General features: G+C 54.4%; 1 protein-coding gene across 1 annotated transcript; it reads right to left on the reverse strand.

Moving 5' to 3' along the window:
* Positions 1–887: 887 nt before the first annotated feature.
* LOC143962436 (Y-box-binding protein 2-A-like) lies at positions 888–15,583 on the reverse strand. Its single transcript, XM_077471711.1, has 10 exons — positions 15,365–15,583; positions 9,423–9,486; positions 8,058–8,091; positions 7,845–7,934; positions 7,465–7,752; positions 4,351–4,448; positions 3,520–3,688; positions 3,333–3,434; positions 2,898–2,985; positions 888–1,040 (listed from the first exon to the last, which is right to left on the reverse strand). Exons 1-9 carry the CDS (start codon positions 15,474–15,476, stop codon positions 2,929–2,931), a joined length of 1,014 nt encoding a protein of 337 aa, XP_077327837.1. The 5' UTR covers positions 15,477–15,583; the 3' UTR covers positions 888–1,040; positions 2,898–2,928.
* Between the last annotated feature and the right edge of the window lie 1,939 nt (positions 15,584–17,522).

Consider the following 17,522-nt stretch of genomic DNA (forward strand, 5'->3'; position numbering starts at 1 on the left):
CACAGGCAATACAAGGTGGAAATGGAGGGGGTGCAACTACCAAACCATTATAGAATAGTCCCAGAACCCGTCCTCAGGGGTGCGTTCTCCAGCTTTGTTAGGGCAGTTTAATCTGTTTGCCTCAACTCATTCAACACATGAAATCCCACCAGCTCACTGTAGTAGCTCCTTTTTCCTACCAAGACTGGCTACCCCATATCTGTTCACTGGGGAACCATCTCCTCATTGTCCACCATCCACTTGTTACCGCTAAGGGGTACACACCTGAGGAACATGCCCTGCCAGCACCTCCTGAACAGGTAGGACTTTGAGGTGGAAGATGCCAGGTAGATTGAAGAACATGCCCAGGAGGTAGATTTACTCAAATGTGGTCTCACGTAACATGGCCATCCAAGAATGAAGGACACCTTGTCATCCAAGTCAATACGCTGTGGGTGAGGAACCCCCACGCAGGAACCCCCACGCAGGGCTGACGGTGAGGAACCCCCACGCAGGGCTGACGGTGAGGAACCCCCACGCAGGGCTGACGGTGAGGAACCCCCACGCAGGGCTGACGGTGAGGAACCCCCACGCAGGGCTGACGGTGAGGAACCCCCACGCAGGGCTGACGGTGAGGAACCCCCACGCAGGGCTGACGGTGAGGAACCCCCACGCAGGGCTGACTCAAGTTCTGGGTGAAGAATGCAGTGTTTTGAGGTTACAGAGATGAATGTATGTACTCCCATTGACTGAAGGATCCAGACCACCATGTACAACCTTCGTTTCTCTCCAGTCAACACCCCCCGTCCCACCCGCCAGGACCAGCTGGCACCTAACTCAAGGACAGCCATTCCCCATAGCGATTTTACACCCCCCATCCATAGACTGAACAAACGACAGAACACAGATTGTGGTTTTCCATCTTTACTACAGCACAAGTCAGTGCAATAAAGAAATAAAGCCCTAAAGTGCATACAATCCCATACATAGTGACACGCCCCATGTCATCCCACATTGTGCTCCAAAGATGAATGCTGCAGTAAGATGGAAATCCAAGGCACCTGAGGAAGAAAAGAAAAAGACATGGGTCAAAGTCCAAACAAGTGTGCCCCCTCCCCAAGAGATGAGCTATCACCTCACTCCTAAGAGCCAACCACCCTGAGAAGTTCGTCCACACCACCACCACCCCCACCAAAGAAGAGCCCACCAAAGAAGAGCCCACCAAAGAAGAGCCCACCAAAGAAGAGCCCACCAAAGAAGAGCCCACCACCCAGAGAAGTTCGTCCACACCACCACCACCCCCACCAAAGAAGAGCCCACCAAAGAAGAGCCCACCAAAGAAGAGCCCACCAAAGAAGAGCCCACCACCCAGAGAAGTTCGTCCACACCACCACCACCCCCACCAAAGAAGAGCCCACCAAAGAAGAGCCCACCAAAGAAGAGCCCACCCAAGAAGAGCCCACCACCCAGAGAAGTTCATCCACACCACCACCTCTGAAGAGCCCACCCAAGAAGAGCCCACCACCCAGAGAAGTTCATCCACACCACCACCTCTGAAGAGCCCACCCAAGAAGAGCCCACCACCCAGAGAAGTTCATCCACACCACCACCTCTGAAGAGCCCACCCAAGAAGAGCCAACCACCCAGAGAAGTTCATCCACACCACCACCTCTGAAGAGCCCACCCAAGAAGAGCCAACCACCCAGAGAAGTTCATCCACACCACCACCTCTGAAGAGCCCACCCAAGAAGAGCCAACCACCCAGAGAAGTTCATCCACACCACCACCTCTGAAGAGCCCACCCAAGAAGAGCCAACCACCCAGAGAAGTTCATCCACACCACCACCTCTGAAGAGCCCACCCAAGAAGAGCCAACCACCCAGAGAAGTTCATCCACACCACCACCTCTGAAGAGCCCACCCAAGAAGAGCCAACCACCCAGAGAAGTTCATCCACACCACCACCTCTGAAGAGCCCACCCAAGAAGAGCCAACCACCCAGAGAAGTTCATCCACACCACCACCTCTGAAGAGCCCACCCAAGAAGAGCCAACCACCCAGAGAAGTTCATCCACACCACCACCTCTGAAGAGCCCACCCAAGAAGAGCCAACCACCCAGAGAAGTTCATCCACACCACCACCTCTGAAGAGCCCACCCAAGAAGAGCCAACCACCCAGAGAAGTTCATCCACACCACCACCTCTGAAGAGCCCACCCAAGAAGAGCCCACCCAAGAAGAGCCAACCACCCAGAGAAGTTCATCCACACCACCACCTCTGAAGAGCCCACCCAAGAAGAGCCCACCCAAGAAGAGCCAACCACCCAGAGAAGTTCATCCACACCACCACCTCTGAAGAGCCAACCACCCAGAGAAGTTCATCCACACCACCACCTCTGAAGAGCCAACCACCCAGAGAAGTTCATCCACACCACCACCTCTGAAGAGCCAACCACCCAGAGAAGTTCATCCACACCACCACCTCTGAAGAGCCAACCACCCAGAGAAGTTCATCCACACCACCACCTCTGAAGAGCCAACCACCCAGAGAAGTTCATCCACACCACCACCTCTGAAGAGCCCACCCAGAGAAGTTCATCCACACCACCACCTCTGAAGAGCCCACCCAGAGAAGTTCATCCACACCACCACCTCTGAAGAGCCCACCCAGAGAAGTTCATCCACACCACCACCACCTCAACCTACTGAGAAGAGCCCACCAAGAAGAGCCCACCAAGAAGAGCCCACCAAGAAGAGCCCACCAAGAAGAGCCCACCAAGAAGAGCCCACCAAGAAGAGCCCACCAAGAAGAGCCCACCAAGAAGAGCCCACCAAGAAGAGCCCACCAAGAAGAGCCCACCCCCATCTATAACATCCGACAGGGGGGGGGGGGGTGTACATGGGAAGGCCTCTACAATACCTGATAACAGATGCAGCTGGTATTTGAGGGGTCACTCTGGAGCAGGGACATCTGCTACCACAGCTGGGGGTGGAGGAGAAGAAGAGGCCTGAATGGAGTAGATACTGGAATTACTACCAAATAGGAACATCCAGCCCCACCATCAGGAGCACCACACAATACATTGGTCATTAGAAGCTCCACACCGGAATACCAACCCCGACAAGTTGAGCTCCAGACACCAAAAGCAACAGGTCTGGAGCCTAAACCAATCAGCGTTTAGTCTTTATGATGCCGATGGAATATGGGGAAGCAAATTTAACGGACCTCAGCCATAATAAAGCTCATCTAGAGGGCAGGGCTTGCTAAAAAGCCATCATCACTCTAAAAGATGAGGATCTGAAGCTACAGGCAGCCATGATACTGGAGACGTCTAGGAGATGGTTGAACACGTACCTCAGCCTGGCTCTTCCCAGCCTCTGTAGGGCCACCCGATGGCTTTGCAGCATCTTCTGACGGGGGGCTCTGGCTGGGCTCAGCTGCATTCTTTTCCTCACCCTGTAGAAAAGAAAAAAAATCCAGGTTAGAAATGGTCTCATTATCCTCAAAAGAACCTTCATATGCAAAGACCCAGAAAACCCACCGGGGCTGCGGCCTGCCCTGCTGCCCCTCCTCCCCTCCTCCGACGCTGGAAATAGGGGCGGTTCCTCTGACGCTGAGGCTCTGGACGGAGCTCTTCGTTAGCTGCGGGTTTGGGAGCATTCTCTCCTCCTTCGGCGGTCTGCGTTGGCGGGGGTCGAGGGCGGAAAGGTCTGTGAGGAGATACAGGGAAAAAAACATTAGAACACCCAGAGAAATATAAATGCTGCTCCAAGTCCTCAGGCCTGGATACCCAGAGACATGCCAAGGATCAGCGCATTCTACCACAGCACCATTCAACCACAGCGCCCGTCCTCATCACACGCCATTCGTGAGGCATTCCGGGTATGCACACCAGCTACAGGGGAGCAAGTCTATGGTAAACCTTGTGCCCACACTTCTATAGAGTTGGGGGAATGAGAAGCTTGTATAAAAACGACCTCTTCATAGCGCCTCACCGAGAGTGCCCACCAGCAGAAAAGTCCACCTTGGTCTGTTCTTAATCTGAACTCTGGTGTACCTTCACTATCCCCTCCAACTGAACGTTTAGGACATCAAAGCTCTCCCCATAGCTTCTGGAAGGAGGCAGCTACTCTTCCTGCCCTGGAAATGAGCACTGGGGGAACCCTGAGGGTACACTGGAGATGGCACCCCAGCTCTTCATGGAAGTCTGATGGCCCAACATCTTTACTGCCCCTAGACTTGAACTGTTGGCCCAACAAGATCAGGTGGTTAAACATCACCCTCAAGCAGTAAAATTTGCCTCCAAACACCACCCCTTCCAGATACACCCATGCTGCACCCAATGTTGGCTCAAGTGCCCGTGTGCTCATACCTGCGCCATCTGGGACGGAAGCGACGTGGAGGCGGCCTCTGCTGGTCATCTCCACCAGGCCGAGCTTCTGCCGATGCTGGATCTTTATTCTCCGCATCCTACAGGAGAGACAGAAGACCATGGAGACTTCTAGTACTCTGACCCCAACCAAGGCCAATACAAGACCCAACGTGGGCCTACTTAATCCACCCTCCGCAGACACGAGAACCCAACGTGGGCCTCCTAATCCACCCTCCGCAGACACGAGAACCCAACATGGGCCTACTTAATCCACCCTCTGCAGACACGAGAACCCAACGTGCGCCTCCTAATCCACCCTTCATAGACACGAGAACCCAACGTGTGCCTCCTAATCCACCCTCCGCAGACACGAGAACCCAACGTGTGCCTCCTAATCCACCCTCCGCAGACACGAGAACCCAACGTGGGCCTCCTAATCCACCCTCCGCAGACACGAGAACCCAACGTGCGCCTCCTATTCATCCCTCCGCAGACACGAGAACCCAACGTGTGCCTCCTAATCCACCCTCCACAGACACGAGAACCCAACGTGTGCCTCCTAATCCACCCTCCGCAGACACGAGAACCCAACGTGTGCCTCCTAATCCACCCTCCGCAGACACGAGAACCCAACGTGCGCCTCCTATTCATCCCTCCGCAGACACGAGAACCCAACGTGTGCCTCCTAATCCACCCTCCACAGACACGAGAACCCAACGTGTGCCTCCTAATCCACCCTCCGCAGACACGAGAACCCAACGTGTGCCTCCTAATCCACCCTCCGCAGACACGAGAACCCAACGTGCGCCTCCTATTCATCCCTCCGCAGACACGAGAACCCAACGTGTGCCTCCTAATCCACCCTCCACAGACACGAGAACCCAACGTGTGCCTCCTAATCCACCCTCCGCAGACACGAGAACCCAACGTGTGCCTCCTAATCCACCCTCCGCAGACACGAGAACCCAACGTGGGCCTCCTAATCCACCCTCCGCAGACACGAGAACCCAACGTGTGCCTCCTATTCATCCCTCCACAGACACGAGAACCCAACGTGTGCCTCCTAATCCACCCTCCACAGACACGAGAACCCAACGTGTGCCTCCTAATCCACCCTCCACAGACACGAGAACCCAACGTGTGCCTCCTAATCCACCCTCCGCAGACACGAGAACCCAACGTGTGCCTCCTAATCCACCCTCCGCAGACACGAGAACCCAACGTGCGCCTCCTATTCATCCCTCCGCAGACACGAGAACCCAACGTGTGCCTCCTAATCCACCCTCCGCAGACACGAGAACCTAACGTGTCCCTCCTAATCCACCCTCCGCAGACACGAGAACCCAACGTGGGCCTCCTAATCCACCCTCCACAGACACGAGAACCCAACGTGTGCCTCCTAATCCACCCTCCACAGACACGAGAACCCAACGTGTGCCTCCTAATCCACCCTCCGCAGACACGAGAACCCAACGTGTGCCTCCTAATCCACCCTCCGCAGACACGAGAACCCAACGTGTGCCTCCTATTCATCCCTCCGCAGACACGAGAACCCAACGTGGGCCTCCTAATCCACCCTCCGCAGACACGAGAACCTAACGTGTCCCTCCTAATCCACCCTCCGCAGACACGAGAACCCAACGTGGGCCTCCTAATCCACCCTCCGCAGACACGAGAACCCAACGTGGGCCTCCTAATCCACCCTCCGCAGACACGAGAACCCAACGTGTCCCTCCTAATCCACCCTCCGCAGACACGAGAACCCAACGTGTGCCTCCTATTCATCCCTCCGCAGACACGAGAACCCAACGTGTGCCTCCTAATCCACCCTCCGCAGACACGAGAACCTAACGTGTCCCTCCTAATCCACCCTCCGCAGACACGAGAACCCAACGTGGGCCTCCTAATCCACCCTCCACAGACACGAGAACCCAACGTGTGCCTCCTAATCCACCCTCCACAGACACGAGAACCCAACGTGTGCCTCCTAATCCACCCTCCACAGACACGAGAACCCAACGTGTGCCTCCTATTCATCCCTCCGCAGACACGAGAACCCAACGTGTTCCTCCTAATCCACCCTCCACAGACACGAGAACCCAACGTGTGCCTCCTATTCATCCCTCCACAGACACGAGAACCCAACGTGGGCCTCCTAATCCACCCTCCGCAGACACGAGAACCCAACGTGGGCCTCCTAATCCACCCTCCGCAGACACAAGAACCCAACGTGGGCCTCCTAATCCACCCTCCGCAGACACAAGAACCCAACGTGGGCCTCCTAATCCACCCTCCGCAGACACGAGAACCCAACGTGGGCCTCCTAATCCACCCTCCACAGACACGAGAACCCAACGTGGGCCTCCTATTCATCCCTCCGCAGACACAAGAACCCAGCGTGGGCCTCCTAATCCACCCTCCGCAGACACGAGAACCCAACGTGTGCCTCCTAATCCACCCTCCGCAGACACGAGAACCCAACGTGGGCCTCCTAATCCTCCCTCCGCAGACACGAGAACCCAACGTGGGCCTCCTAATCCACCCTCCGCAGACACGAGAACCCAACGTGGGCCTCCTAATCCACCCTCCACAGACACGAGAACCCAACGTGGGCCTCCTATTCATCCCTCCGCAGACACAAGAACCCAGCGTGGGCCTCCTAATCCACCCTCCGCAGACACGAGAACCCAACGTGTGCCTCCTAATCCACCCTCCGCAGACACGAGAACCCAACGTGGGCCTCCTAATCCTCCCTCCGCAGACTAAAAACCCAACATGTGCCTCCTAATCCACCCTCAAACCAAAAACCCAAAGTTACCTCCTAAGCCACCCTGCACACCCGAGAACCCAACGTGTGCCTCCTAATCCACCCTCAGACACAAAACCCAACATATGCCTTCTAAACCACCCTGCCCAGACCAAAAACCCAAAGTTGCCTCCTAATCCACCCTCCAGACATGAGACCCAACGTGTAACTCCCAATACACCCTGCACCCACTACAGATTGAAGCCCCAACTTGTGCCTCCACTTCCATCGGTAGAATCAGCCAGCGGGATATGTGCCCAGGCGTTACATGGTGCCACAGGAAACCAATATACAAGTTTTAAGCTTACCTCTGAGGCCTGCTGCTGACCAGGTGGCCTGGGGCCTCTTCCAAAGCGACGCCTGTAGAAGAAAGGTGGTGGGCGCCTACGTGGTGGTGGTGGTCTTTGCTGGGGGGAGGCATCCTCTCCTCTCTCCCCCTCACTCAGAGGCTCTGCATTCCCACCTTCGCCACCAGACCCGGCCATATCCCCTCTGGGCCGAAATGGGCGCCTACGGAACCTCCGTCTGTTTGGGGCAAATCTGCTGCCCTTCACCGGCACACCCCCGGGGCCAGTCACATTGGCGGCTTCCGCGCCCTGAACAGAGATAAGAGGATAAAACAAGAGCCGCCAAGGAGCGACAACACCCCCCCCCCCCCCACCACGTCATTACAAGGACCAACACCCACCTTCTCTCCTTCCACCACATCAAACTCTACCGTCTCCCCGTCCCCAACGCTGCGAAGAAACTTCCGAGGGTTGTTTCTCTTTATTGCCGTCTGTGAAGAAAAAACGGTTACTTTCCATATTAGCGGATCCCCTCCCGGAGTCACCGCCCAGAGAGCCCCGGGCACACCGCCCAGAGAGCCCCGGGCACACCGCCCAGAGAGCCCGGCACTTACCTGATGGACAAAGACGTCTTCCTTGGTGTCATTCCTGTAAGAAAGGTCTCGTGTTAGTGTACCGGAGGAGAGGGCGCCCCCCAGAGGAGGAGGAGGAGAGCGCCCCCCCCCCCCCCCGGAGGAGAGCGCCCCCCAGACTAATATTAGTAATTATATCATATCATCACCCCCATTTTGCTCCACACACCACCCACATGTACCAACCCTTCCACTCCAACCCCACCACCACATCTGCCAATTGCACCCCACACCCATACCAACCCCTCCACCAGCACATCTGCCAATTACACCCCCCCCCACCCGTGCCAACCCCTCCATCACATCTGCCAATTGCACCCCCCACCTGGGCCAACCCCACACCCCCCACCCATGCCAACCCCACACCCGTGCCAACACCACCACATCTACCAATAGCACCCCCCACCCATACCAACCCCTCCACCACCACACCGGCCAATTGCATCCACCACCCATACCAACCCCTCCACCACCACATCTGCCAATTGCACCCCCCCACCCGTGCCCTCCCCTCCATCACATCTGCCAATTGCACCACCCACCTGGGCCAACCCCACACCCCCCCACCCGTGCCAACCTCTCCACCACCACATCTGCCAATTGCACCCCCCCACCACCACATCTGCCAATTGCACCCCCCCACCACCACATCTGCCAATTGCACCGCCCCACCCGTGCCAACCCCTCCATCACATCTGCCAATTGCACCCCCCACCTGGGCCAACCCCACACCCATGCCAACCCCACACCCCCCACCCGTGCCAACCCCTCCACCACCACATCTGCCAATAGCACCCCCCACCCGTGCCAACCCCTCCACCACCACACCCCCCCCACCTGCTAATTGCACCCCCCTCCCTTGCCAACCCCGCCCAAGAGAAGAGCCCAAAGAGAAGAGCCCAAAGAGAAGAGCCCAAAGAGAAGAGCCCAAAGAGAAGAGCCCAAAGAGAAGAGCCCAAAGAGAAGAGCCCAAAGAGAAGAGCCCAAAGAGAAGAGCCCAAAGAGAAGAGCCCAAAGAGAAGAGCCCAAAGAGAAGAGCCCAAAGAGAAGAGCCCAAAGAGAAGAGCCCAAAGAGAAGAGCCCAAAGAGAAGAGCCCAAAGAGAAGAGCCCAAAGAGAAGAGCCCAAAGAGAAGAGCCCAAAGAGAAGAGCCCAAAGAGAAGAGCCCAAAGAGAAGAGCCCAAAGAGAAGAGCCCAAAGAGAAGAGCCCAAAGAGAAGAGCCCAAAGAGAAGAGCCCAAAGAGAAGAGCCCAAAGAGAAGAGCCCAAAGAGAAGAGCCCAAAGAGAAGAGCCCAAAGAGAAGAGCCCAAAGAGAAGAGCCCAAAGAGAAGAGCCCGCCATGTCATACCTGTTTATAAAGCCGTATCCATTCCGCACATTGAACCACTTCACCGTGCCCTGCACCTGGGTGGCTGCAACACAAGAAAAAACGCCAGTCAGACGCACCACCACCAGCCTGCACCACCCTGATCTATGGCATGGGGGGGGGGGGGGGGGGTCATTCACTCCCTCTAGGAGACCTCACCCAATATGGAGGTCATCTCCGGGAACTCCACATACTCAACACTGGAAAGTCATTCATCTCTGCAAGATAAGTGGTGCCAGTTCCACCCACCGCCACAGCAGCATGGCAACCGGCTGATTAGGCCATTAGGTCTGAGCCCAAGAGTCTTCCTAGAGGGTGGGGGGGGGGGATCTGACCACACTACCCCAAGAGAGACTCTGGCATGGGGGGGCCCCACACACACGGCCAATCCCTCCATCAAAAATTCCACCCACCCTGCCAATCCCCCCACTGGCCTCAACTCCCCCCCACCCCCCCATTCCTCCACCCACCATCTGCCAACCCCTCCACTCCCACCCGCAAGTCCCTCTACCCTACATGTGCCAACTCATCCCCCCCCCCCCCCCCCCCCATCTACCAACCCCTCCACGTGCCAACCTGTAAACTCCAAACCGCACCCCATCTACCAACCCCTCCACCACCTGCTAATTGCTCCACACACCAACCCCCCCCCCCCCCCCCCCAACATGTACCAACCCTTCCACTCCAACACCACACCTGCAAACCCCTCCACCACACCTGCTAATTGCACCCCCCACCTGTGCCAACCCCTCCACCACCCCACCTGCTAATCTGATAATTGCAGCCCCTCCCGTACCAACCCCACCACATCCCACCATCTGCCACATCCACCCCCCCCCCCCCCCAAAAAAAAAAACTCAATACATTTTAGCCTAAACTCATGATCCCACACCCCTAATCTCCCCCCCCCCCCCCCGCGGGGGGTGCAGAGTAATCAACGCAAACCGACCTCCATTCTTCCATCTCTTGGTGATGGAGCTTTGTCTCCATCTGCTGGAGGGTTTCCTGTAGTGCAGATTTCGCTGTGCCCAACCCACGTCCCCTGCGCTACTAGACAGCCTTATGGTAGATGTCATGTTAATAAACTCGGGTCCCCTCCCCCTCCTCTCTCCCCACCCCCCCCCCCACCGTAACAATTCCTCAATGGATGGGAAGTTGAACCCCTTGAACACTCAAACCTTCTACTGACATCTGATGGTTCCAAGTTAAAATCTATTTTCTTTTCAGTAGAGACCCTAGAGAATAAAACGGCGGTTGTCGATATTTTATGTCACACGCCATCGGCTCAGCCGCCTTTCAAATGACATTTTTTTTGGAAATTTTTATATTTTTTTTTTAAAAATCCCATTTTCTGTATAACGTGAAGATTTTAAATCACGATTAGAGAATCCGTCAGATCTGGTAACAGAAGAGGTTCCGTCACCACCATCTTGGTACACCCTGCACTTGGCCGCACCAAGCGGACATCTTTGTACACCCGGCTGAGTATTGCTTTCACACTATACCAGTAAGCGGAGCATGACATGTGACCGTTTTTGATGTTGAATTGTAAAACCAGCGGCGAGAGCCTTGTGATGTCACAGGTTTGTTAATGACGGAACACGCCCCATTTTATACCCCATCAAAAGAGCGTTCAAACTTCTGAATCCTGAACCCCCTTCATACAAGTCCAGCTGACCGGGAAAAAGTGTGACGTGCGAGACTTCAGACTGCAGGGAGTACCAAGATGGTCGTGGCTGAACGTCACTTCCGTTACCAGAGCTAACAGGTCGCCAAGATGGCCCAGGGAGGCCATGTTGGTACACCCAACAGTTGTAAGGTGGCCCGGGGGCCATGTTGGTACACCCAACATTTGTAAGGTGGCCCGGGGGCCATGTTGGTACACCCAACATTTGTAAGGTGGCCCGGGGGCCATGTTGGTACACCCAACATTTGTAAGGTGGCCCGGGGGCCATGTTGGTACACCCAACACTGCTCAGCGCCAAGCCTGTCAAAAGGCAACATCCACACATATATATACACACACACACACGACTGCAATTCAAGCTGTAGACGGGTGTAGTAAGATGTCCACAGCTGCTCACTAGAGTGTAAGCTCCTGTGATCAGGATCAAATCCTCCAACATGCAGATGGGGAACCAATCATATACACACCAGACTATCAGTCTTCCATATATTGGACCGGTCCTATACACCTCACACCTAGCACTTCCTTATCGCTCTTCTAGTGTGTGATATTTTACACACAGTGGTCCCATATATTGGGCTGGTCCATATACAGCCCTCACCCAGCACTATCTTGCTGGCCTGGGTCCGGTATATTGGACCAGTTTATATACACATACAGCCCGGTCCATACACACACACACACATATATACAGCCCGGTTCATATATATATATATATATATATACACATACATACACACAGCCTGGTCCATCCGCACATATATACAGCCCAGTCCATACGCAGGGTATACGGCCCTCACACACACATATATAATATATATACACCCCGGTCCATACGCCAGGTATACGGCCCTCACACACATATATAATATATACAGCCCGGTCCATACGCCAGGTATACGGCCCTCACACACACACATATATACAGCTCGGTCCATACTCCGGGTATACGGCCCTCACACACATATATATATATAATATATACAGCCCGGTCCATACGCCAGGTATACGGCCCTCACACACACACACATATATACAGCTCGGTCCATACGCCGGGTATACGGCCCTCACACACATATATAATATATACAGCCCGGTCCATACGCCAGGTATACGGCCCTCACACACACACACACATATATATACAGCTCGGTCCATACGCCGGGTATACGGCCCTCACACACATATATAATATATACAGCCCGGTCCATACGCCAGGTATACGGCCCTCACACACATATATAATATATACAGCCCGGTCCATACGCCAGGTATACGGCCCTCACACACACACACACATATATACAGCTCGGTCCATACGCCGGGTATACGGCCCTCACACACATATATAATATATACAGCCCGGTCCATACGCCAGGTATACGGCCCTCACACACACACACATATATACAGCTCGGTCCATACTGCGGGTATACGGCCCTCACACACACACATATATACAGCCCGGTCCATACTGCGGGTATACGGCCCTCACACACACACACATATATACAGCTCGGTCCATACTGCGGGTATACGGCCCTCACACACACATATATACAGCCCGGTCCATACTGCGGGTATACGGCCCTCACACACACACACACATATATACAGCTCGGTCCATACTGCGGGTATACGGCCCTCACACACACACATATATACAGCCCGGTCCATACTGCGGGTATACGGCCCTCACACACACACACATATATACACCCCGGTCCATACGCCGGGTATACGGCCCTCACACACATATATAATATATACAGCCCGGTCCATACGCCAGGTATACGGCCCTCTCACACACACACACATATATACAGCTCGGTCCATACGCCGGGTATACGGCCCTCACACACATATATAATATATACAGCCCGGTCCATACGCCGGGTATACGGCCCTCACACACATATATAATATATACAGCCCGGTCCATACGCCAGGTATACGGCCCTCACACACACACACACACATATATACAGCTCGGTCCATACGCCGGGTATACGGCCCTCACACACACACATATATATACAGCTCGGTCCATACGCCGGGTATACGGCCCTCACACACATATATAATATATACAGCCCGGTCCATACGCCAGGTATACGGCCCTCACACACACACACACACACATATATACAGCCCGGTCCATACGCCGGGTATACGGCCCTCACACACATATATAATATATACAGCCCGGTCCATACGCCAGGTATACGGCCCTCACACACACACACACATATATACAGCTCGGTCCATACGCCGGGTATACGGCCCTCACACACATATATAATATATACAGCCCGGTCCATACGCCAGGTATACGGCCCTCACACACACACACACACACACACATATATACAGCTCGGTCCATACTGCGGGTATACGGCCCTCACACACACACATATATACAGCCCGGTCCATACTGCGGGTATACGGCCCTCACACACACACACACATATATATACAGCTCGGTCCATACTGCGGGTATACGGCCCTCACACACACACATATATACAGCCCGGTCCATACTGCGGGTATACGGCCCTCACACACACACACATATATACACCCCGGTCCATACGCCGGGTATACGGCCCTCACACACATATATAATATATACAGCCCGGTCCATACGCCAGGTATACGGCCCTCTCACACACACATATATATACAGCTCGGTCCATACGCCGGGTATACGGCCCTCACACACACATATATAATATATACAGCCCGGTCCATACGCCAGGTATACGGCCCTCACACACACACACACATATATACAGCTCGGTCCATACGCCGGGTATACGGCCCTCACACACATATATAATATATACAGCCCGGTCCATACGCCGGGTATACGGCCCTCACACACATATATAATATATACAGCCCGGTCCATACGCCAGGTATACGGCCCTCACACACACACACACATATATACAGCTCGGTCCATACGCCGGGTATACGGCCCTCACACACATATATAATATATACAGCCCGGTCCATACGCCAGGTATACGGCCCTCACACACACACATATATACAGCTCGGTCCATACGCCGGGTATACGGCCCTCACACACATATATAATATATACAGCCCGGTCCATACGCCAGGTATACGGCCCTCACACACATATATATAATATATACAGCCCGGTCCATACGCCAGGTATACGGCCCTCACACACACACACACACATATATACAGCTCGGTCCATACGCCGGGTATACGGCCCTCACACACATATATAATATATACAGCCCGGTCCATACGCCAGGTATACGGCCCTCACACACATATATAATATATACAGCCCGGTCCATACGCCGGGTATACGGCCCTCACACACAAACACACATATATACAGCTCGGTCCATACTGCGGGTATACGGCCCTCACACACACACATATATACAGCCCGGTCCATACGCCGGGTATACGGCCCTCACACACATATATAATATATACAGCCCGGTCCATACGCCAGGTATACGGCCCTCACACACACACACATATATACAGCTCGGTCCATACGCCGGGTATACGGCCCTCACACACATATAATATATACAGCCCGGTCCATACGCCGGGTATACGGCCCTCACACACATATATAATATATACAGCCCGGTCCATACGCCAGGTATACGGCCCTCACACACATATATAATATATACAGCCCGGTCCATACGCCAGGTATACGGCCCTCACACACATATATAATATATACAGCCCGGTCCATACGCCAGGTATACGGCCCTCACACACATATATAATATATACAGCCCGGTCCATACGCCGGGTATACGGCCCTCACACACATATATAATATATACAGCCCGGTCCATACGCCAGGTATACGGCCCTCACCCAGCACTATATTGTTGGCTTGGGTCCAGTATATATATATATATACACACGGCCCGGTCCATACACATATATAATATATACAGCCCGGTCCATACGCAGGGTATATGGCCCTCACCCAGCACTATATTGTTGGCTTGGGTCCAGTATATATATATATATATATATATATATATATATATACACGGCCCGGTCCATACACATATATAATATATACAGCCCGGTCCATACTGCGGGTATACGGCCCTCACCCAGCACTTTCTTGTTGGCCTGGGTCCGGTATATGGGACCAGTCTATATACACACACACATATACACCAGTCCATACACATATATATATATATACGGCCCTCACCCAGCACTTTCTTGTTGGCCTGGTCCTGGGTCCGGGTGGGCGGGGTCGCGGTTTCCTGGTCGGGCTCCTGTAGGGCCGGCTCGGGGCCCCCCCGGGGCTCCACCTCCGTCATGTTGGGTCGGTTGGGCGTGTCCTTCTGTTCGCGGAGTCAGCTGTTCCCCTCCCCCCACCTGTCACCGAGAGCCGAGCCTCCCCGGGGCCGCCCGCCTCTTATACCGGAGAGGAGACTTCTGATTGGACGGCCGCCGGGTCCGTCACCGCCAGACGCCCGCTGAATGGCCGGAGGACTAGACTCGCCCCCTTTTCAGTTTTTGGCGGGAAATTGGAACCCATCGGCTCTGTGATTCGCCGCTCCGCGTCACAAGTCCGTGGTGCCGCTCTCTGATTGGCCGAGAGGAGTTCCTGACAGGATTCGGAGAGCGGTGTGTATCAGAGTGCAGGGGAGAGAGGGGGCGGGGTGTGAGATCCTCCCATGACGTCACACAATGACATCATACAATGACAGAAGGTAAGATGTACCCAGAAATCTCTGCCTCCTGATTGGTCACCTCTACAGGGCCCTGTACTGGGTGAAAGAGCCCGTCACCCATAGCAACCGGTCACCCATAGCAACCGGTCACCCATAGCAACCGGTCACCCATAGCAACCGGTCACCCATAGCAACGCCTCACCCATAGCAACCGGTCACCCATAGCAACGCCTCACCCATAGCAACCGGTCACCCATAGCAACGCCTCACCCATAGCAACCGGTCACCCATAGCAACGCCTCACCCATAGCAACCGGTCACCCATAGCAACGCCTCACCCATAGCAACCGGTCACCCATAGCAACGCCTCACCCATAGCAACCGGTCACCCATAGCAACGCCTCACCCATAGCAACGCCTCACCCATAGCAACGCCTCACCCATAGCAACCCATCACCCATAGCAACGCTTCACCCATAGCAACCCATCACCCATAGCAACGCTTAACCCATAGCAACGTCTCACCCATAGCAACGCTTCACCCATAGCAACGCTTCACCCATAGCAACGTCTCACCCATAGCAACGCTTCACCCATAGCAACGTCTCACCCATAGCAACCGGTCACCCATAGCAACACTTCACCCATAGCAACCCATCACCCATAGCAACCCATCACCCATAGCAACCCATCACCCATAGCAACACTTCACCCATAGCAACCCATCACCCATAGCAACCCATCACCCATAGCAACCCATCACCCATAGCAACACTTCACCCATAGCAACCCATCACCCATAGCAACCCATCACACATAGCAACACTTCACCCATAGCAACCCATCACCCATAGCAACCCATCACCCATAGAAACCCGTCACCCATAGCAACCCATCACCCATAGCAACCCATCACCCATAGCAACACTTCACCCATAGCAACCCATCACCCATAGCAACCCATCACACATAGCAACCCATCACACATAGCAACCCATCACCCATAGCAACCGGTCACCCATAGCAACCGGTCACCCATAGCAACCCATCACACATAGCAACACTTCACCCATAGCAACCCTTCACCCATAGCAACGCCTCACCCATAGCAACCCATCACACATAGCAACACTTCACCCATAGCAACCCATCACCCATAGCAACACCTCACCCATAGCAACACCTCACCCATAGCAACCCTTCACCCATAGCAACCCATCACCCATAGCAACCGGTCACCCATAGCAACCGGTCACCCATAGCAACCCATCACACATAGCAACACTTCACCCATAGCAACCCTTCACCCATAGCAACGCCTCACCCATAGCAACCCATCACACATAGCAACACTTCACCCATAGCAACCCATCACCCATAGCAACGCCTCACCCATAGCAACCCATCACACATAGCAACCCATCACACATAGCAACCCATCACACATAGCAACACTTCACCCATAGCAACCCATCACCCATAGCAACCCATCACCCATAGCAACGCCTCACCCATAGAAACCCGTCACCCATAGCAACACTTCACCCATAGCAACCCATCACCCATAGCAACACTTCACCCATAGCAACCCATCACCCATAGCAACCCATCACCCATAGCAACGCCTCACCCATAGAAACCCGTCACCCATAGCAACACTTCACCCATAGCAACCCATCACCCATAGCA

This window comes from Lithobates pipiens, unplaced genomic scaffold (assembly GCF_037356315.1).
Source record: "Lithobates pipiens isolate NorthernLeopardFrog02 unplaced genomic scaffold, aLitPip1_a1.2 Scaffold_8, whole genome shotgun sequence".
NCBI lineage: Eukaryota > Metazoa > Chordata > Amphibia > Anura > Ranidae > Lithobates > Lithobates pipiens.

Excerpts from the sequence above, each read along its gene's own strand:
- LOC143962436 (XM_077471711.1), bottom strand. The coding sequence starts at position 15,476 with ATGACGGAGGTGGAGCCCCGGGGGGGCCCCGAGCCGGCCCTACAGGAG. Across the intron at positions 4,449-7,464 it reads GTCAGCAGCAGGCCTCAGAG|GATGCGGAGAATAAAGATCC; the intron begins GTAAGCTTAAAA and ends TCTCTCCTGTAG. Across the intron at positions 3,689-4,350 it reads TTCCGTCCCAGATGGCGCAG|ACCTTTCCGCCCTCGACCCC; the intron begins GTATGAGCACAC and ends ATCTCCTCACAG.